The 23,475-nt window shown below is 39.7% G+C and overlaps 1 protein-coding gene across 1 annotated transcript in view; it reads left to right on the forward strand.

The window, feature by feature from the left end:
• The window catches only part of DBX2 (developing brain homeobox 2), a 37,335-nt gene extending 17,705 nt beyond the window's left edge, over window positions 1–19,630 (forward strand). Inside the window, exons 3-4 of the mRNA XM_065932162.1 lie at window positions 9,738–9,925; window positions 17,334–19,630. Of these exons, the coding sequence (XP_065788234.1) occupies window positions 9,738–9,925; window positions 17,334–17,672 (527 nt within the window). The 3' untranslated portion in view covers window positions 17,673–19,630. The remainder of the gene's footprint in view (window positions 1–9,737; window positions 9,926–17,333) is intronic.
• The last annotated feature ends 3,845 nt before the right edge of the window (window positions 19,631–23,475 follow it).

Below are 23,475 nucleotides of genomic sequence, written 5' to 3' on the forward strand. Positions count from 1 at the left end.
GGTAATTGAAAAATGTTGTACAGATTAAGGAAACATTTATCACCATATATGAGAGTATCGGGAAAGAACAGCTGGAGCAGAAACTTACACCCCACACATCTGATCCTGCAGCGTGGTGGCATCTCTGTGGAATTAATCTTTAGTGTGGTATCCCAGGGGTGGAGATTGAAAGAGTTCCCACACCTAGTTTCAGTGATTTCACCTTGGTATAACACTGGTTTTCTACTTTAGAAAATCTCTGGCAGTGCAGTTTAGGTAGGAGGCAATGGACCAAAATATTTCATGTGACAGGTGGACATTCATGTGTGTGTGAGTGTATTCATTTTATAGTGGTGTTTTAATAAGAGTTTCTAGGCTGTAAAACTATACTGGTGCCCAGGCCAGTTTAATAAGGAAAGCCCATAAAAGTAAGTCGAAAGTCATTTCCTAGACAACTTCATCTTCTCAATTGTTTGAAAAAAAATCACTCTGAGCAAGTCTCTTTATTCTCCATCTGCTTCTTGGCCCTTCCCACGTTGTGCCTTTGGTATAGCTATTGTAAATTGTGGTGTTTATTCCTGGAAGCTTATAAAGCTCTGTGTTTACCTCTTTTATTTAATAAAACATACAAGTGGAAAATCAGCACTGCTCAGACTGACATTTGTCTCCTTTCTAAGTTGACATTTTAAGACAACTTAGAGATGCCACCAGTGTTCTTAATAAAAAGGTTGGCATCTCATTAGTGATAAATCTGAAGTGAATTTCCTATATTCTTATGTATAATGTTCATTGTATTGGGAGCAAATAATAATGAAATGGTAGATTTTGGCTGTCAGTATGAATTTTACATAAATACTCATGATACCAAGGAACAGTTGGTAAGGCTTACAGCTGCCCAGTAAGGTTTTTATTTAAGGCATTTATTCACTTTTCTTCTTGTTGTTTTTAATAATAAGAATGATTTTATGCCCAGGAATTTAAGTTTTTTCCATTTGCACAAAAGAAGGAAAATGAACTGTCCAAGTAATTTTGTATTTAGTTTCAGCCTGGACAGCCAAAATTATGGTTTATACTAAAAATTTTAATAAGTAGTAAAATCATGGCCCTCATCATTGTTTCACAATATTGATTTTACTATTTCTAAAAGTTTAGGATCAGATCAACACATCCATAGCAAGAGAAATATAATTTTGATTCTTTACATAATTCACTTGTTTAAAATTGATTTAGTTTTTCTTGTTAACCTGTTAGATTTATGGTGGACTTATTGCAAGGTGGAAACAATCATTCATTCAGTGCCCTTCTCACATATAATAAATAGTTTAATTAGCTATTTAAGCACAATCCTTACAGTGGGGAAAAATTAAAAGGCAGTGGTAAATTCTCCTCTTCCCCAAAGCAGTGTAAGGAAAATCTTTGATAGTGTATTCATAAGGTTCCTTTCAAAATAGCATACTTCTCAGCTAAAATGAAATGGAAAGTTGTAGAAATTATGCAGAGAATGACTTTAAGAAGAAGACTACATGAAAATGTGTAGGTGTCTTAATTATGCAGAATATCTCGTTGAATTAATCAAATCATTATTTCTTTGTCTTTGCGTACCCAACTTGAATTTAACCTTTCAAGAATTTTATGCATTAAAAAACAAAGTTTAAATTTGGAGCAGCATTATGAAGATATGAGTAAGGACATACTATTCTGGAATAAATTGTTTCAGCTTTCTTGGTAGGTGAACTTAGATTATGCATTTAGAGATAATTTTACTATCTTCCCTTCCTTGTTAAAACTTAAAAGAATAGAATATACTCTTGAAATTTGAATTTAGGATTTTGTTGAAGGCAGCAGGAAAGGGATTATTATTTTAGGTTGGTCTTAAGAGTGTCACTGTCAAAGGTGGCGATGCTCTGTTGGGCGCACGCCTTGATAAACACACCTGTCCTGGCTGTGTTCTGCGCTCAGCTGGAGTGGTCAGTAGGTTTAGGGAACTGAACAAGACCTATGCATGCATGCTAAGTTGCTTCAGTCGTGTCTGACTCTTTGTGACCCTACATACTATAGCCCGCCAGGCTCCTCTGTCCTTGGGATTCTCTAGGCAAGAGTATTGGCGTGGGTTGCCATGCCCTCCTCCAGAGGATCTTCCCGACCCAGGGACCGAACTTGTATCTCTTGTGTCTCCTGCACTGGCAGGCAAGTTCTTTACCACTAGCGCCACTTGGGAAGCCCCATCAAAACCTATGGAAATCCACAAAAGGCTGCCTGAGAGCTTCTTTTATAAGGATTTATCTTTGGAACTCTAAGATTTTAAGACGGATACCGCATTTTGTGATAATAGATAAATAGTCTAGTTATTGTGCTGAACATGTAAACGAGTTTGTGTGATGAGTTGAACATAGGTTTTGACTTCTCAATAGCGAAGGGAGGGTCCTCTATAGATAAATGACACTCAGTCAACCAGGAAGAAGGTTTAAAGGAGTCGGAGACTCAAAGACAATAGCTTTTCCAAGTTGATGGCTCTATTCAACAATTCCACAGAGGCAGTGAAAGTATTCAGGTAACATTTCTGGGATGGAGTTTTCTTTCTCCCCAAATGTTGATTAGTAGTAGTACTAGCTTACCCTGGGGTAGACAGAAACCTCCACCAGTTTATCTGCTGAATGTTTCTCTATTGCTCATCGCCCTGGATCATTCACTTAGCACACCTCCTTTTGAAATGCCTTTCAGAAGGCTCACGTCACACAGGGATTCCCCGGGGATGAAGGTGGTACAGGAGAGCTGTCACAAGATGCTGGGAATTATACCTTTGCAAACTTTGTTATGCTAGGTCATTCTGCCATTTTCATGACTCTCCCCACCTTCTGGCCTCTTTCCATGACCATCTGTAACTCTGACAGTCTTCGGTATAGTTTTAAAGAGTGTTGGTTGGCCTCACTCTGCTTGCATGTGTGGTCTCAACTGCACAGTTATCTTTCCAGAGCCTCAGTTTTTTTTCCTATGGAAATGAGGATGCTAATATCTTCCTCTGGGGATTGTGGTAAAGATTTCATGACACATTGCTTATTGTTGGCGCACACAGCAGTGCATACTGAGCCCCAAATGTATATGGAAGTCACACTATAAAATAATATACTGACATCTGCAAGTTGGCAGAGTCTGTAGCGCCTTGAGTTGATGGCCCTGGCTTCTAAAGCCTCTTTTCTAGGCCTGCTCTAATCTCTGTATCTGTTCATTGTTATTTTTATAGTATTTATTTATTATTGTCACCTATAAGTTTCCATATAAAGCAGATTTTTGTTATGAATTTAGGAATAATCAGAGGTATTTGTTGCTTGTAACTTTTTAATAGCTTCTGAGAGACTTTTAAATCACCATCAAGTTCTTGAAGTCCCTATGTTTGTTTTGCAGGTGTAAATTTGAGCTCATATTCCTACATTTAGAAGGTAGGAAAATGGGGTAAGTTCCTCACTGGTTTATGGTTAGGGCCAGAGAGAGCCCGCAGAAGACTCCCAGGGGAGATGTGAGGAGGAACAGCATCTTGCCTCATGCTTCTTGTAGGAAACTGAGCCGTGTCTGTTTATGAAAATAGTCATGATTTATGTATTGAGAGCAGAACTTCGAAAAACCAAGCAACTAGCTCACAAAGGAAGAATGGGCTGTTCTTTTTATTTGCTGTGGCTTTTGCTTGTTCAGTGGCTGTATTTTTGCTATAGAGCACCAAATCCTGAGGACCAAACCAAGGAGTTAACCCTCTGATCCTCACAACTCCTCCAAAGTTCTCTCTTTTAGAGATGGAGTCTGGTCTGTGTGTATTCTCACCCCTTACACTGGTGAGAGTATTGTATTTGTAGATCTCTTTGATGGGGCTCTTCTTTCTGTTCTTAACATAGCTCAATAGAAAACATAACTCAATTGGAAAATCTGTGGGTGCCTGTTAAAAAGTCTTAGGGGCATTTAAAAGTGTTACCCACATTGTTTTAGGTAAACATTTAGATGTTAGTGAAGAATGCATTAAATGAGTAGAATTATGACCCCTATCTACAAAACCTTGATTTGGAAAAATTGTAGGAAAAAATTTTAAACTAGCTTATATTGGGCCATAAATTTATTTGTATTTTTGTATAGATTTAAGAAGTTGTATGATAAAATATGGGGCTTCCCAAGTGACTCAGTGGTAAAGATTCTGCCTGCCAATGCAGGAGATAGAGGAGACCTGGGTTCAATCCCTGGGTTGAGAAGATCCCCTAGAGTAGGAAGTGGCAACCCAGTATTCTTGCCTAGAAAACCCCATGGACAGAGGAGCCTGGCAGGCTACAGTCCAGGGGTTACAGGAGTTGGATATGCCTGAGAAACTGAGAACACGCACACACATATATGTGCGTGTATATTTACATGTATGTATATATATGTGCATACGTGCTTCCCTGACAGCTCAGTTGGTAAAGAATTTGCCTGCAAAGCAGGAGACCCTGGTTCAATTCCTGGGTCAGGAAGATCCACTGGAGAAGGGATAGGCTACCCACTCCAGTATTCTTGGCCTTCCCGGGTGGTCAGCTGGTAAAGAATCTGCCTGCAATGTGGGAGACCTGGGTTTGATCCCTGGGTTGGGAAGATCCCCTAGAGAAGGTAACAGCTATCCACTCCAATAATCTGGCCTGGAAAATTCCATGGATTGTATAGTCCATGGGGTTGCAAAGAGTTGGACACAACTGAATGGCTTTCACTTCACTTATGTGTACATACGTATGTATGTATAACTGAATCATTGTGATGTGCACCTGAAACTAATACAACAAATCGACTATACGTCAATTAAAAATAAAATAAATAAGAAGTTGTATTAACTCAGAAAATATTGGTCTTCTGAAATGCAAGGTCCTCAGAAGACTTTTCACTGTGGCAAGTTATATCCTAAATTTGTTTCAGTCACTCCTGGTCCAACTCTACCTCCCAGCTAATGTCCTGTGTTCTTCCTGCTCATCCCCTGCATCCTCTAGAAATACCAAGCTCTGTGAGATTCCTGGATCCACCGTGTCTCATCCTGGTCCTCCCTGCATGCGAGCTTCCGCAGATGTCAGTTGCTCTCTCTGCCCCGTTGTTGAGCTGTTCCACAAGAGGAATTGCTAGTCTTTTGGTAGCGGTTCTCTCTCAGGATTTACTCTGTTGGCCTCCAAAACTAAAGGGCTTCTCAACTGGTGCTTAAAAGTTCTCTATGTGGTGGTCTGTGGGTGTTTATCTCATTGTACTATGTGTGATCCTATCCTCCTCACATTTCTCGTTATCAAATATGAACATCTGAAGGATGGAGTGGGTTCATTCTCAGTTGTCACTCAGTGATGATTCAGTTACTTGGCTAGATTCTCCCCCAAAAGTTGCTACAATGTTTGCTTGTTTTCCTTATAAAACTCAATCAGAGGTATAATGTAGAGTGGAGATGCATTATTTGTCTATAACGGTAAGATGATAGCCTTTCTTAGTTTTTATTTTTGCTTTATCAGTATTTTTTCCTCTGCTTTACTTTTACTTAGCGTTTGCATGATATGTATCTTATATATCATATAGTGTATTTTTCTTGCTGCTGCCTGATCTTCCTAGGCATCTTTAATGGTTCTTTAAATTTTCACTTAGTAGGTATAACATGATGTGCTTATACATTTCATTACCTTTGGGTATTTAAGTTTCTTTCCCTAATTTTAATATGTATGGCTATAATAATGGTAAATTGGACACATTTATAAGTTAAGAATTCCAGATCAAAATATGAAGTGAGAGGGTCATGCTGGAATTTGAGGACACCGTTGCCAGGCTGTATCGGAGATGCCATGTGGTCCTGACCAAGGACAGGGAGCAGAAGCCCATAGTCACAAACAGGAGCTCTGCTGTGTTCATAGATGTTTCTTTCTTCACAGTCTTGACCACCAAGAAACAGTGGGGGACAGAGGAGGGAGCCAAGAATTTGGATTCAAAAGGTCTTGCTACCATTTAATTCTATCTTTTGTGCCACATTGAACCTTAACTGCTTTGAACACTTTTTCATCATATGTCTTTAGCATATGATGATCCTTATTGTGGGCTCAGCACTGAAAGTTGTCTTGTGCTATTTCATCAAATCCTTAGAACAACTCTGTAAAGTAAGCTGAAAGAGTGAGTAACTCTCTCCAAATTACACAGGTATGTGCCAGGGTCTAAACCTAGTTTTCCCATCTTCCAGAGTCCTCTGTCCTGAGGCTTCCTAGAGAGACACCCTCTCAACAGATGAATCTGTGCTCTGAAATAAAATGCAGAGGGCTAATTCTGTGGTATCTATACCAAGGATAGTTCAGAGAAGAAAAGTATTTAGAAATGTATGAACATATTGAGATGTTCATACTGTTTTTATCGATATTATTGACCAATATTGCATTTGTGTGTGTGTGTGTGTGTGTGTGTGTGCACACTCAGTCATATCTGATTCTCTGTGGCCCTATGAACTGTATAGCCCACCAACCTCATCTCCATGTCCATGGGATTCTCCAGGCAAGATACTGGAGTGGGTGGCCATACCCTCCTCCAGGGGATCTTCCTGACTCAAGGCTTGAACTGGTTTCTCCTGCATTGGCAGGTGAATTCTTTTACCACTGAGCCTTGACCAGTGTTGCATAAAACTACTTAAGCCTCTGAGAAAGAAATAGTGACCCCAGTTGCCAAAGCCTGACTTTAAGATATGACCTTGGTGTGAGGCAGGCAAAGTAATTGGTTCTATAGATGGAGAATTAACCAAGATCCCACAATAGGATGAATCGAAAAGGCATCAGTAAAACTAGAGCTTGGTAAAGAATTGGGCTTCATTACATCCCAAGGATTATGGCATTTCTATGGAGATTTCTATGAGTGTTGCAGAGCTCAAAGAAAGAGAGAGAGGCCAGTGTTTCTTCTGGGAATGTCAGGATGAATGAGAATGAGACATAACCCAGAGCTGAGAGACTAGCTTGAAGTTGTTTATGAATCTTTTAGACAAATAGGAAAGAAAGCAGTTATATTACAGAGGTAGAATTGACAGGATTTATCCATTTATTGACATTTTTCTTCTAAAATACAACTCACAATTGTGTCAGTACTGTGTAGGTTAAGAGCATTTGTTTTGGAATAAGTCTTTGGACAAAGTTCTTTAAGCTACCTAAGCTTCCTTTTATTCATCTTTAAAATGTAGAGAATAATAGTAGCATTCATGGCATAGATAGGTTGGGAGAATTAAATGGAATAATGCATGTAAGTAGCTTAATACAGGGCAAGTATCAGGACAGAGGAAGTGCTCAGTGTATGTTTATTATTATCATGTCACATCCTACTTAAACATATTCTGTTGATCTTCACTACCTATTGGATAATGTTCCAGACCCTTGTAGTCCTCTTCATTGCTGATTCCACTCCATTCCATAATCTCTACACCACAGGTCCAGATGTCTTCAAGAGCCTCACAGGTAAAAAGCAAGCTAGTGAGGCTATGGCAAACTAGGGACCACATGCTCCCTATAGGGGGCATCTGCCACTCACTCTGGTAGCTCTTTGCTCTGTGGGAAGGTAAGCCCAGTGAGGTTACCTTTGAAGAGATGTTGAAAATCTGAGCTTCAAATGAAACCTCCCAATTATTCATCATGAACAGCTAAATCAGAATTTTTTACCAACAGTCTAAGACCAAACAAAGCACACCTCCAAGCTGGATATGATTTCTAGCTTGTACCCTCTGCTTTATGCCGCTCCTTGGCCTTGCTGACTGCTTACTCTTCCTTGCTGTTCAGTCACTAAGCCACAGCTGACTCTTTGTGACCCCGTGGACTGCAGCACACCAGGCTTCCCTGTTCTTCACTGTCTCCCGGAGCTTGCTCAAACTCATGTCCATGGAGTCAGTGATGTCATCCAACCATATCATCCTCTGTTGTCCCCATCTCCTCCTGCCCTTAATCTTTCCCAGCATTAGAGTCTTTTCCAGTGAGTCAGCTCTTTGCATCAGGTGGCCAAAGTATTGAAGCTTCAGCCTCAGTCCTTCCAATGAATATTCAGGGTTGATTTCCTTCAGGAATGACTGGTTTGGTCTCCTTGCAGTACAAGGGACTACTCTTCTTTGGCGACACTTTATTCCTTTGTGCCTTAGTACTTTGAAACATGCTGGTCATTCTGCCTGGGTTGGCCTTAGTTCCTTTTTTCTGAATCTGAATTGTTCTGTTATGCTTGACTCAGCCTATTTTCTCTGAACTCATCACTTCATTTTTTGTAATGCCAGAGCATTTTTGAGATCATTCTATTCTAGTACTTAAGACATTCATTTGCTTCTTTATTTAGAAATAATTATTAAGCAGCAAAATGCATACCAGCTACAGCTGTAAACTGGAGTCCCTGCTCTCCTAGAGCCTGTATTCTGGAGTCTTGTTCGTGTGCTGGTCCTGCCATGAGAAGGTGAACTCCTTGTGGCAGCGACCATGTACTTTTTGTCTGATTTCCTTGGCAGTTAACCCAGTGAGTTTGATACCCAGTATATTATTGTCTTCTTGCTGCGGTAACAATTTCCACAAATGTACATCGTAAAACAACACAAACTTACTGTCGTACAGTCACAGAGATCAGAAGCCTGAAATGGGTCTCACTGGATTAAAATCAGGGTGTCGGCAGGACTGCATTTCTTCTGGAGGCTCCAGGGGAGAATGTTTCCTTGCCTTTCCAGTCTCCAGTGACTGCCTGCATTTCTTGGCATATGGCTCCTTCTTCCAATATTCAAAGGAAGAAGTGTGACATCTTCAAAACTCTCACTGTGACTTCCTTTTTTGTCTCCCTCTCCCACTTACATTGGACCCACTTGGATTCTCCAGGATACTCTCCCAATTTCAAGGTCAGCTGATTAGCAACCATAATTCCGTTTGCAGCCTTAATTCCCCCTTGATATTTAATGCAGTATATTCATGTGCTCTGAGGATTAGGACATGGGCATCTTTGGGAAGGACATAATTCTGCCTACCACTACTAGAAAGCAGAATGAACGAGTGAATGGTGAATGATGAATGAAACTCACAGAGCCTGGGAACCAGTGTTGTGCCAGCCAAAAAAGGCAGAAGAAGTAGTGTATCTGCCCTGAAGGAGTTGATAATCAACTGAACTGAGAGGGTAGGAGGTGATTGCAGGTCTTCCAAACCTTCCTTCTCATATTAAACATCTCCGACTCTTGCACGCTTTTCCTGACATCCCAGATTAAGGTTAGACCCATTGTTTTGGGTTCCTAAGGCACCCTCCTTAGGAATACTTCATCACACTTGTGATGCTAGTTCAATAAATGCCTCCCCCTTGATTTTATAGGTAATGAGTATGATAAAACATATGTCTTACTTCTCGTTGTGTGGCTTTGAGCAGAGTGCCTGCTCATATGATAAGTGCTCAACAATTTGAGACAATAAATAAATGAAGCATTAAAGAAAATTAAGTATTTAAACCACGTATCACTTGTTTTACATTGGAGCTTTGTAACCTGGGACCATGGACTTTCTGACATGGCATGCAAAATTGGGAAGGCAAGCATCTGTATGTTGTTTTTTTCCCCAGTGGGTAGCAAAGAACTTTTATCAGATTCTCAATGGTGTCCATGACCAAAAAGAGGTTAAGAAGCACTCTATGTGTGCAAAGTTCAGAGATGAGATAATTTGGCCATGGCAAAGAGGTGGAGGATACGGTTCTGGGGAATATGAGTGGAATTCTCCTCCCAAAGCTAATGGGGCTTTTTCTGTTATTTTTACCTCTAGGAGAAGAGAGTGTACTGCCTCTTCTGACACAAGAATCTACTTCCAAAGCTCGGAGGGGCATTTTAAGAAGAGCTGTCTTTTCTGAGGACCAGAGAAAGGCTCTGGAGAAAATGTTTCAGAAGCAGAAATATATCAGCAAAACAGACCGAAAGAAACTTGCCATCAACTTGGGACTAAAAGAATCACAGGTACTGATGAGCAGGAAGATGTGTGGTCAGCACACAGCTCCTAATTTCTGAAGGAATCCAGTGAAATCCATTCATTTGACAACTGTTCCTTGTACTAAGCATAATAATGGACCCCAAAGCATTATTGAAATGACTCTCATAATTTTTTAGTGAGTGGAAATATGTGCAACAATTCCTGTTTGGAAATTGGTTCATTTGCTGAGAAGTTTAGGTTTTTGCCTGATTAATTCTTCCCAAATGAAAAGAAGAGCAAAGGCTGTGGCATTTACATCATTGCGTTGTTTGCTCTGTTTTCAAAGAAACTGGCTACATAATTGCCTACAAAAGCAGGAACCAATTTTCCTGTCTTTTTCTTCATTTCCAATCCAACAGTCAAGGCATAAGTGAATGACTCATAAGTACCTCTTAATAGCTTTCATTATTTTGCACCATGGGCTTATGTCAAGTACAGTTAAGTAATTTCACATTTGCAACTTTTACAAACCTTTCTTGTACAATGATGTTTCACATAATTTTGAAAGAGACTTCCTGGCCTTTTGGGAAGTGCAGCCTTCTCCATTTAAAGATTGGCCTACTTATAAATAATTAATAGTATGAGGTACTGGTATTTTCCTGTTTAATCCTTGTTATGAAATATCCCCATTTTCTAGATGAGGAAATGTTGAGAAGTAAATAGAGATCCATTGTCATAGAGTGAAACTGCTTTGGAGCTGAGCTCCCCACCCCAGGCAACCTGACTCTGGAATTTGCATTCTCTTTAACCTGGACCCACCATGTACATTTGTGCAGGCTGTTTGCTGCACAGGGGCGCTTGGCTCATGGGGATGGCAGCGGCTGAAAGGCAGCAGGTACTCTGTCTAACTGGCTTTCCTGGTGCAGGGCTCCATCTACCTGAATTTTTTGAATCAGCATAAAAGCTTGAAAGGGCTAGCAGAGGCTCTGTGTTAACCACCATGTTCTTCTGTACTTCCCTTCAATACAAATGACCTGGTTTCTAACTTTAGATGCCATTAAACTAGTTATTTTTGGATGAAACCTTTCTTAACCTTGCTTCCTTTCCCCAGGGAAGTAATCTGTCCCCCTGACCCCTGAGTTTTTGTAATCATAGGAAGCAGTGCAAGGTGTAGCCGAGGGTGGTTGGCCTAGATCAGCCAGTATGTGTTTTCCTCGCGTGTGGTATCGGTGAGCCCATATCCTTAATTGATTGCTGTGTGCCTCAGTTTCTCACTTTAAACACAGGGATAAGTATAGGAATTCTGTCTATGTCACAGAGCGATTTTGTGTCTGTGACAGACAAATCAGTAGTTATATCTTGATGGTCTGTTTCTTCCTGGGTGGCTCTCATGGTAAATGATCTGCCTGCAATGCAGGAGACTCGGTTTCAATCCCTGGGTCGGGAAGATCCCCTGGAGAAGGAAATGGCTACCTACTCCACTATTTTTGCCTGGGAATCCCATGGACGAAGGAGTCTAGTGGGCTACAGTCTGTGGGGTTGCAAAGAGTCGGACATGACTGAGCAATTAACACACTCTGTGCTAGGTAAGAGGGGATATTGATAAGTACTGATTCAGGTAACACTCCTTGGCACCCCAGGAATGTTTACAACCAACTGAAAAGACAAAGCAGAAGCTTACAAGCAATTAGATAAGAATATAAAACAATAATATAGGAAACAGCACCTGGCAGGTTAGTTATACTGTCATATAGGAGCTGGATCAGTAGTTCTTCTAGAACTTATATATCTCTCTGGAGCCTTACATTAATTTCCCACCTCTGGAGGGGACGGTCATATGACTGGTCCATATATCCTTGGGCGGGGGGAGTTTAGTGATGGGAATTTTCTGGTCCTCAGAGGAATTGTTGGGTCTCAGAAAGGACCACATGGGGTCTCAGTAGGCCTGACCTGTGTTGCATTGGCCTGGATAAGTGTGTAGTTTTGTAAGTTTGGGGGCCTCTGGTTGAATTGGAACTTGAGGTAGGTGTTGTTTAGTTGCCAAGTCACATGAGACTCTTTTTCAATCCCATGGATTATAGCCCACCAGGCTCCTCTGTCCGTGGGATTTTCCAGGCAAGAATACTGGAGTGGGTTTCCATTCCCTTCTCCAAGGGATCTTCCCCACCCAGGAGTCGTACCTGCGTCTCTTTCAAATGTATTGGCAGGCAGATTCTTAGGTGTTAAAGAGCAAAAATGGCTAGGATTAATCTGACAGTGCTCTGAGAAAGTGTGAAAATCCATAATAGTACATAGTATCTTCTTTTAAAATGAACTATTGAAAAAGGATTGCATCAAGCCTATTAAATAATATTTATGAGGAGTTGACTGTAATATTTCCACTCTGAGAAAACAAACTGTTTCCATAGTTTCATGTTATCTCTCAGTTCTTATCCATAGGCACATAGTTGTACATAGTTGATTATATTGGTTTTAAAATTCAAATACCTCAGGAAAGAATCTTTTTTGTCTCAATGAATTTGGTGAATAGCTCAGAAGTAGGTTAACATTTTCTTATTTCATATGTTGTCATTGTTGTTCAGTTATTAAGTTGTATCCAACTCTTTGTGATGCCATGGCCTGTAGCACGTTAGGCTCCTCTGTTCTCCACTGTCTCCTGGAGTTTGCTCAAATTCAAGTCCATGAGTCAATGATGCTATCTGACTACCTCATCCTCTGTCATCCCCTTCTCCTCCTGCCCTCAGTCTTTCCCAGCATCAGGGTCTTTTCCAGTGAGTTGGCTCTTTGCATCAGATGTCCAAAGTATTGGAGTTTCAGCTTCAGCATCAGTCCTTCCAATGAAAATTCAGAGTTGATTTCGTTTAGGATTGACTGATGTGAACTTCTTGCTGTCCAAGAGACTCTCAAGAGTCTTCTCCAGCACCACAATTCAAAAACTTCACTTGTTTGGCCATCAGCCTTCTTTATGGTCCAACTCTCACATGTGTACATGACTGCTGGAAAAAACAAAGCTTTAACTTTATAAACCTTTGATGACAAAGTGATATTGCTGTTTTTTAATGCACTGTCTAGATTTGTCACTGCTTTCCTTCCAAGGAGCAAGCATCTTTTAATTTCATGGCTTCAGTCACTGTCCTCAGTAATTTCAGAGCCCAAGAAAATAAAATCTGTCACTGCTCCCACTTTCTCCCCTTCTATTTGCCAGGAAGTGATGGGACTGGATGTCATGATCTTAGTTTTTTGAATGTTGTGTTTTAAGCCAGTTTTTTTTTTTTCCGCTCTCCTCTTTCACCCCCATCAAGAGTCTCTTTAGTTCTTCTTTGCTTTCTGCCATTAGAGTGGTATCATTTCCGTATCTGAGGTTGTTGATATTTCTCCTGCAATCTTGATTCCAGCTTGTGATTCATCCCAGCCCAGCATTTCTCGTGATGTACTCTGCATGTAAGTTAAATAAACACAGTGACAATTTACAGCCTTGTCATACTCATTTCCCAAATAAGCTTATATGTTTGTCATATATGCACGAACACATAAAAAACACATGCTAAGTCACTTCAGTTGTGTCCTACTCTTTGTGACCCTTTGGGCTGTAGCCTGCCAGGCTCCTCTGTCCATGGGATTCTCCAGGCAAGAATACTGGAGTGGGTTGTCATGCCCTTCTCCAGGGGATCTTCCCGACCCGGGGATCGAACCAGAATCTCTTAGATCTCTTGCATTGGCAAGTGTGTTCTTCACCACTAGTACCACTTGGGAAGCCCTATTTAAAAAAAGATAGACTCTTGCATAATGATTACCACGTCCCCTGACATTTGATGTCATTTACAGATAATAAAATAGCTACTTCTGTTATTTCTGTTTTACAGATGGAAGAAGCTGTGACCTAGAAGCACATATACGTATTTTTAGGTAAAAATGGGATCACACTCTGCACATATTTTGATGTTTTCCAAAGGACAATACAAGTCACCTGTGTAACCAGCACACAGCTCAGGCAGTAGGACTTTATCATGGGGCCAGATGCCCCTGTACACCCGTTCCCAGGCACTATCTGCTCCTTCCTGACTGAACTGAATGGATTAGGTTGCCCATTTTTGTGCTTTGTATAAATAATATCACTCAGTTCATCTTCTTTGGTGTATGGCTTCTTTCACTGACCATATTTTGTGAGATTCATCCATGTGACTGTGTTGTAGCAGAGGCTTATTTACACTTATTACTACATAGTATTACATGGTACACCACGGTGTATCCATTCTAATGGTGGCCATTGGGATTGTTCCCATTTTTTGGCTATTATGAAAATGCTGTTGACAATGACTATTGTTTTACACTTTGCTCCCCCCGCCCCCATTCAAATGTCATGAGATACAATACATCTTTGCATATCTGCATACACATTTTACTTTATTTTTCTTTAGTGTCTTAGAACTGACCATTATATGGATATACTGTAATTCACTTAGCCATCTTCAGCTTTAGTTGCTTCCTAGTTTTTACTATTACATATCTTTATGCACTTTAAAAATATTAAAAGTAAGATAAGAAACTAGGAGTGGAACTTATAGGTTAAAGCTTATGTACATTTTAAATTGTGATCAATTAAAAAATTCCTTTCCAAATATAATATTGTATCAAGATATTGAATTGTATCAGATTTCACTCCCACTAATGAACAGTCCCCTTTTTTAAAATAGTCCCACTATTTAAAATTTTGAAATGTTGTCACCTTCCTTGGCAGCTTGTATTTGTTATTTTTTCCCTAGTTATCAGAACTTGGGAATCTTTTTACTGGTTATTTTCATCTGAATTTAGATTTCTCATGGCTATATCATTTTATTTCTATCATATTGCCTTTTTGTTGATGGATATGCAGCAATTATTTTGTCTGTTAATCAAAATATTTGAAATATTATGGTCAGTAACATTTTCCTGTTAGCAACTGTCATAGAAATCCCTTCCAAGTTTGTGGCATTTTTTATTGTGGTAAAATACACATAACATAAAATTTACCATTTTAACCTTTTGGAAGTGTGCAATTCAGTGACATTAAGGACATTCACATTGTTAGGCAGCCATCATCACCATCTATTCCAGAGCTTTTTTCATCTCTCAGAATTGAAGCTTTGCACTCATTAAACAGTGACTCCCTGTTCCTCCATACCCCAAGAACCTGGCAACCACCATTCTATTTTCTGTCTCTATGAATTTGACTACTCTAGGTACTTCATATAAGTGGAATCATACTGTATTTGTCCTTTTGTTACTGGCATGTTTCACTGGACACAATGTCTTCAAGTTCCATCTGTATTGTAGCATGTGTTAGAACTTCCTTCCTTGTTAGGGCTGAATGATATTCAATTGTATATATAGACCACATTTTGGATCTTCATTCATCCATCAGTGGTCATTTGGGTTGCTTCCACCTTTTGGCTAGTATAAATATTGCTGCTGTGAACAGTGTGTGTACAAATACTTCTTTGAGTCCCTACTTTTAATTATTTTGGGTAATTTGTGGCTTTTTCATGTTTTTGGTCATCTTTATTTGTACAAAAGTTTCTCCTTTTTAGGTAGTCAGATCTAGCTTTCCTTTTGTAGCCTTACCGTTTTGTCATGCTTAAGAAAACATTCATCTCCCTAAGACTGTAATGATCATCTCTTATATTTTCTTCTAGAACTTTTATAGTTTTGTGCTTATGTTTAGCTGTTTTATCTATCTGAGATTTTTACTGAGAGGTAGAACTTTTATGAATGTATGTGTGCTAAGTTGCTTCGGTCATGTCTTGACTCTTTGTGACCCTATGGACTGTAGCCCACCAGGCTCCTCTGTCCATGCGATTCTGCAGACAAGATTAGTTTAATGGGTTGCCCTGCCCTGCTCCAGGGATCTTCCTGACCCAGGGATCGAACCCAGGTCTCTTGCATTGCAGGCAGATTCTTTACCACTGAGCTACTGATGAAGCCCAGAACTTTTGTAATTTTCCCCAAGTATGTACATTTGTCCCAGTACCACTTATGGTACACTTGTCCCGATACCACTTATGAAAAAACTTTCTTGATTTTCTTCAAATTGAAATATTACTCAAAAATTTTCTAGACAGAAAAGCTAACAGGAGAAGAAAATAATTGATGTGATGAAAAAGCAAGAATCACTAATGGGAACACAACTGTCTTAGTAAAAACCCATTAGAAATACTTGGCAGATTTTCTGGGAGTAAATGCCTACTGCAAATAATAGATGAGTTTATGAACAGAACCAAGTGCTCTGGTATGTACACAGTAGTACTGTTTTCTTATGAAAAGCCTTGTAACTGAGATGGCTGTATTTCGGACTCAGCTGCCTGCAATGAGCTACTTTTGTAGCCATTTTGGACATTGCCGCTCACTTTGAAAGAATGTTTTGCCAATCTGGAAAGACCATCTCAGAGTCAGAGATTTACTTCATTGGGAGAAATATTTGGTTTGTACACTTTAATAATTATTTCTTTAGGTAAAAATTTTCCAGTTTTTGTTTTAAAAATAGAAAGCTACTCAAAAGGATGTAGTGTATTGTGCAGGAAAGCAATGTGATTGACTTTTCAAGCGCCGGGAAACCAATTGTGATGTTTTCTGCTCAGGTACAGTTGATTACATAGTAGGTAAAGAGGGAAGTTAGTAGAAAAGATTCAAGTGGGATGGGGGCAGATATGGCTCAGATTAGAAACTACCATCATAAGCACTTTAAGGTTCATTACAATCAGTTGTAATTTATTGAACCTAATTCTTTGAAGTTGATAAGCCGTGGGAGTACTCGAACTTGGAAATTATATTAAGCCTGCAATTTATCTAAGCATTATGAAATGTATTCTTAATTTAGTCTCCAAAAGTTTCTGATGAGGTTTGAATGTTTATAGGAGCCTCAGCACTGGAGTGGGACTGTCACTGAGTCTAGTCTAAGTACTTCCATTTTATAAGCTGTGTGCCCTTGAGCTAGTTCATTGCTTTGAACCTCAGTTTTCTTACGTGAGCAATAAGGACTTCTTGCAGTCCCTGTGAGGATCGAATTGTAAAATCTATGTTGAGTGCCTGGCTTGACACTTGGCACCAAAAAAAAACAAAAAACAAACCAAAAAAACACTCAGATGATATTACTAGCTGATAACATTTCCTTTGGATAAATAATTTAGCATAAACTAAATGAGGTTTTAAAATATTGAAAGAGGTAAACCAGTCTTGAAAGATGCCCGACTTGCAGGATGTCACCAACTTAACCACAGTTGTTTTGTTTCATAAGGGTGTGGACATGTTATATTAATTTCTCAGATATTTTTGGACTGAAAAACTACGAGGACTTTGCTAGGCTGGCTCTCATAATAAGGCATTCTGTGGAATGAACAGTGGGGAAAATTACAGTTTAAAATGCTGAAGTGAAGTAATGTGGAGTTAAGTGATCATTTTGTTCAATTACTTTATTACTAGGTGAAAATCTGGTTTCAGAACAGAAGAATGAAATGGCGGAATTCCAAAGAAAAGGAAGTGCTTTCCAACAGGTGTCTCCAAGAAGTGGTCCTTCAAGAGAACCCCCTCTCGCGATCGGCTCTAGGGTTCTCTTCTCCATGTGCTTCGCTCTGGGACGTCTCCCAGCCGCACTCGAGTCCAGGCTGGAGGGAGAATTCGCCTGAACCTTCAGAGAGGCTAATCCAGGGGAGTCCAGGGGCAGAGGCGCTGCCCCCAGAAGCAAAGTCACTGCAAGGTGCCTTGTATTTGTATTCTGAGGAGGACGCAAGAGACAAGGGTGTGCTTCCTGGCACAGTGTGAATGGACACAGTCTGCCGTGTTAACTTAAAAGGACGCTTGATTAATAACATTTGGGCTCCAAAGCCTGCTAACTTGGGCCTCATCAGTGCCTAAAACCTAATACCTTAGGAGTGAAACATGGACTAATGTTTTAGGAAACCCTCTGCAGTTTTCTCTTCTTTGGGTCCTAGACTCAGACTTCATTTGTAAGTGGAACAGAATCTCCTGGAAATTGCGATGAAACTAAAAAAACCCAAGAGAAATAGTTGACTCAGTCCCAGCTCTGAGTTTGTGCATATGTGCTTGTGTCTCTATGTATGTACATATATAAATAGTCATTAAAAATACATATAGTTCCTTTCTATATAGTGCATTGAGCAAATTCACTTCCTTTTATATGAAGAAAAACCAACGATGAACTGAATGTTTTTAATTTTTTAAAAATTATGTGAAATTTGAACTTTAATGCAGACTTTCATATTGATAGAATATGTTTTTTAAAATTCCCTATTTTCTGGCTTCTTTCAGTATCCAACTGTAAACGATTTTTAACAACTCAACTCAGCAGTCCTAATCAAATGTGCCACTGTTAGGTACATACATTGAAAGTATGTATTTAAAATTAGTCCAACATGCAAACTAGAAGAATTTCTGAGTGTGAGTGTTAGTATCTTTCATTTCCCAGGCTCTGGACTTCCGGCTGTCAGTGATGGAGGTACCTGTTTAACTGCTGATTATCATATGATCTCTTTTCTGTAATGATGGGCCTTAATCAGGTTTTGCCAAACAAAATGCCTTTGAGGGCATATCAGGTAAATAGAGGACATGGCCCACCTAAAGATCTGTGAGTTTAATAATTGTTGAAATACTGTGTTGGCTGAACAAACATCTGTGCCAAGAAGTTTGTGACCTCTGGCTAAGACTTAAGTGTCACACTTCTTAAATGTTCCCAACAGGACTTCAAAACCCAACACTGATGGAATCTGTAGTGATTTCTATTTGCACTTCTGGTTATAGACTAAATTTTCCACTTAGGTGGTGTACACTATAATATTAGGTTATTTTTATGTATTAACAAGTACCACACAGATGTTTTATGTTTTTTGAGTACTGTGAAATAGTATTATTATAAAATTTCATTTCTGGTAATGATTTGCTTAGTTCAGCTAGAATTTTTTATTCTAGGTCCAAGAAAAAATTATGCTTCACTTTGAAGGAAATGAGGCAGAAAAGGGAAATGATGTGATTTGGAAGTAGGTTATTATAATCTGTGGACAAGAAGCATTATTAGAAGTTCATGATGTGGAATTTTGTTAGAAAGCTACACACAGAGAGTGACTTCTAATTTGCTTACATTCTTAGCTATTGGCTTTGAGGGTTTAGAGTTTTAACAAAGGTAGTATTTCTGAAGATAACAATTTTGTCAACATGAGGAAATTATTTTGTGTGAATGGAATTCGGTTTGGTGTATGATAGCTTATGTCTTTATCTTTTGCTTGCAAGTCATCTCAGAAGACTCAATCCCTCTTTGTGGGAAGTGGAGGCAGGGGCCTGGTGTCAACAATTTCAGTTTTAAAACCTGTCTTAAAATGAGTTTTAGTATGATTTCTTTTATTTATATAATGTTAACCTCATTTACATTTATTGTGTCCTTTCTGTGTACTGGAGACTATGCTAAACCTTTAGGAGGGATTAACTCATTTAATCCTCATGACAATGACCTAATGAAGTATAGGGACTATTACTGTTAGGATTCTTGTTACCTAGACAAGGGACCTGGAGCAGTACGGTTAGGGTAATTTGCCCAAGGTCATGAGGTTAATAAATGGAATTTGACCCCTGGCAGTCAAGTTTCAACTGTTGAAGTTTAACCAACCATTTGGGGGTGTATACCACTGTGAATGTATTCACCTAGTTATGGGATGCATTGTAAGACATACATTTTGAAGACTGAAATGAAATTTATTAAAGAAATTCAGAAACACACTGTACTTTTAAAAATATTTATTTTTAATTGGAGGTTAATTTCTTTACAATATTGTGTTGGGTTTCTGCCACATATGAACATGAATCGGCCATAGTTGTACGTATGTCCCCTCCCTCTTAAACCTCCTCCCTACATCCCACCCATCTAGAACGTTTTACTTTTTAGTATCTTACTTGGGGAATGTTTTCCTCTTCAGTTTCTTCTCTATTAATTTTGAAATGTTGGGAAAGTAAAGAATCATGAAAGTCTTCAGCTATGAAGTCTCAGTCATAGAGAATAGTCTCATAGGAGAACTGTGTGTGAAATGAAAGAGTATTTTTCTCTTACTCTTTGCTAGAAATCATAGAGAGTTTATCCATGGACAGTGTTTCTTGAGAATAACTTGAAAATCAAATGAAAGAAACCTGCGTCCTGGCCATCCAATTACCCAATGGGGTGCTGAAATTACCTATCTTGGTGCTGAAATGATCTTTCCCCATGGTTTCACCTCGAATTCTGCGACCCAGTGGAGGCTTTGTGTGATTGGCCTGATAATCGTATACACAGATGCATCTTTTAATTGTTTTCTACCTTGGATATGTTAGGGTCTTCCTTGGTGGCTCAGATGGTAAAGAGTCTGGCTGCAGTGCAGGAGACCTGGGTTTGATCCCTTGGTCAGGAAGATACCCTGCCTAGAAAAGGAAATGGCAATCCACTCCAGTATCATTCCCTGCAAAATGCCATGGATGGAGGAGTCTGGCAGGCTACAGTCCCTGGGGTCCAAAAGAGTCAGACACGACTGAGCAACTTCACTTTTGGATGTATTAAAGGCTTAGGAAAAGAACATCTTGGATGAATATGAAAGTGTTAGTTGCTCAGTTCTGTCTGACTCTTTGCGATCTCCTGGGCTAAGCCCACAAGGCTCCCTCTGTCCATGGAATTCTCCAGGCAAGAACACTGGAGTGGGTTGCCATTCCCTTCTCCAGGACATCTTCCCAACCCAGGGATGGAACCCGGGTCTCATGAATCGTGGGCAGATTCTTTACGGTCTAAGCCACCAGGGAAGCCCCTTGGATGAATATATTAGGGATATTTAGGGAACATGCACAAATACATACACGTGGTCCACAGGCATATGCTTGTTGTACCTTGACTTTGCCTTCATTTACTCAAATTGTTGGAGAGAAGTGCTGAGCTTCATAGTCTAATTGACAAGGGTCTCCTTTCTCCTTTAACTTGTGCTTAACCAATGCTCCCTCCACCTACAGTGTCTTACACATGTACTGGATTGGCCAAAAAGTTTGAGTCTTTCTGTAATCTCTTACAGAAACATCCAAATGAACATTTCGTCAAACCCAGTATTTTCCACTGCTTTCAGAATGCAGACTACTTTTCTCCACATGATCACATATGAGTATTTTTGCTGTCTGCCTCCCAGACAAACACTATTCTATAAAATACCAGGAAAATAGAAGCCTGAAGGCAAGAATGTTTAAAAAATTTTAAAAACAAATTTCCTTAAGTGGAAAAGAAGAAAAAATTGTAAACACCATCCTTCAGCTTTTATGAAGAAAAACATAAAGCTAAGTATAAAGAGTTGGAAGTATACAGATTAGGAATGGTCATGGGGTCTGGAGATAGTGAAAGCCATGATCACTGATACTTGAAAGGCAGCTCTATTTTCTTAGTACTAAAGTGGTTTGAATGGGTAACCTGCTTATTCAGGCCAGTCTTTAAAAATCCATGCCTGTGAATGCCATACCTTCCAACCAGTTTTGTATATGTGCTCAGATTGGAATATTCTTTGTACATGCTCTTCAAAAGCACCCACACCTCCCACTCCATCCACTGAAAATCATACATATACTTGCTTCACTTTTCATATAAGATCCTAAAAATATGTAAATCACACATGTCATTTCTGGCCCCTTGTATTCCCCATTCTGATGCATCTTTTGCAAAGGTACATACTCCCCAGCTTGCTCTGTGACCCATTCCTTGGCAAACAGTGATTTTATCAAATGCTGCTGACCTTTAATAAAACAAAGCTCATTCCATTGTGCTCATAAGCTTATTAGACACTGCTTCTGCACTCCTTTGAAATCCACAAAAATATTTTTTTTCTGGATCTCATACTTCTTAGGTATTATGTGTGAGGCACTGTCTTCAGCTCTATGTTAACAAGAACTGTTCACATGTAAACAAATATGAAGAAGCTCATGGCCCTTGACCTCAAAGAAACTTAAGATCTAGTCTTCTTGCCAAACATTTTTTGAAATCTTTCATGTTACCAGTGACTGGATCCAATAGTTTTGGGGTAAAAAATAGTGTCCTCCAAAACCCTACCTATCTTTTTGCAGGAGTAGTGGCCGTTTTGTTATTCAGTTGCTCAGTCGTGTCGACTCGTTGCTACTCTGGACCGCAGCACATCCGGATTCCCTGTCATTCACCATCTCCCTGATTTTGCTCAAACTCATGTCCATTGAGTCAGTGTTGCCATGGAACCATCTCATCCTCTGCCGCCCCCTTCTCCTCCTGCCTTCAATCTTTCCCAGCATCAGGGTCTTTTCCCATCTTCGCATCAGGTGGCCAAAGTATTCAGCATTGGCATCAGTTCTTCGAATGAATATTCTGGGTTGATTTCCTTTAGAATTGACTGGTTTAATCTCCTTGCTGTCCAAGGGACTCTCAAGAGTCTTCTCCAACACCACAGTTCAAAAGCATCAATTCTTTGGCACTCAGCCTTCTTTATGGTCCACCTCTCATATTCATAATGACTGCTGTAAAAACCATAGCTTTGATTGTATGGACTTTGGTCAGCAAAGTGATGTTTCTACTTTTTAATATGCTGTCTAGGTTTGTCATAGCTTTGCATGCAAGAAGCAAACATTTTTAATTTCATGACTGCAGTCACTGTTCGCAGTGATTTTTCAGCCCAAGAAAATAAAATCTGTCCTTACTTTCACTTTTTCCCTTTCTATTTGCCATTAAATGATGGAACCAGATGCCATGATCTTAGGTTTTTTTAAAGTGGAGTTCCAAGCCAGCTTCTTTACTCTCTTCTTTCACCCTCATCAAGAGGCTCTTGAGTCTCTCTTTACTTTCTGCCATTAGAGTGGTATCATTTCCATATCTGAGGGTGTAGATGTTTCTCCTGGCAATCTTGATTCCAGCTTGTGATTCATCCAGCCCAGCATTTTACAGGCTGTTCTCTGTGTGAAAGTTAAATAAGCAGAGTGACAGCATAGAGCCTTGTCATGCTCCTTTCTCAATTTGGAACCAGTCAGCTGCTCCATGTCTGGTTTTAACTCTTACTTCTTGACCTGCATACAGGTTTCTCAGGAGACAGGTAAGGTGGTCTGGTACTCCCATCTCTTGAAGAATTTTCCACAGTTTGTTGTGATCCATACAGCCAAAAGCTTTTTAGCATAGTCAGTGAAGCAGATGTTTTTCTGGAATTCCCTTGCTTTCTCCATGATCCAACAAATGTTGGCATTTTGATCTCTGGTTCCTCTGCCTTTTCTAAATGAAGCTCATACATGTGCAAGTTCTTGGTTCATGTACTGCTGAAGCCTAGCTTGAAGGATTTTGAGCATAACCTTACGACCATGTGAAATGAGTGCAATTGTACAGTAGACTGGACATTCTTTGGCATTGCCCTTGTTTGACATTAGAATGAAAACTGATCCTGTGGTCACTGCTGAGTTTTCCAAATATGCTGAAATATTGAGTGCAACACTTCAATAGCATCATCTTTTACAATGTTAAGTAGCTCAGCTGGAATTCTGTCACCTGCACTAGCTTTGTTTGTAGTAATGTTTCCTAAGACCCGCTTGACTTCACACTCCAGGATGTCTG

This window comes from Muntiacus reevesi, chromosome 4, assembly GCF_963930625.1.
Source record: "Muntiacus reevesi chromosome 4, mMunRee1.1, whole genome shotgun sequence".
Classification (NCBI taxonomy): domain Eukaryota; kingdom Metazoa; phylum Chordata; class Mammalia; order Artiodactyla; family Cervidae; genus Muntiacus; species Muntiacus reevesi.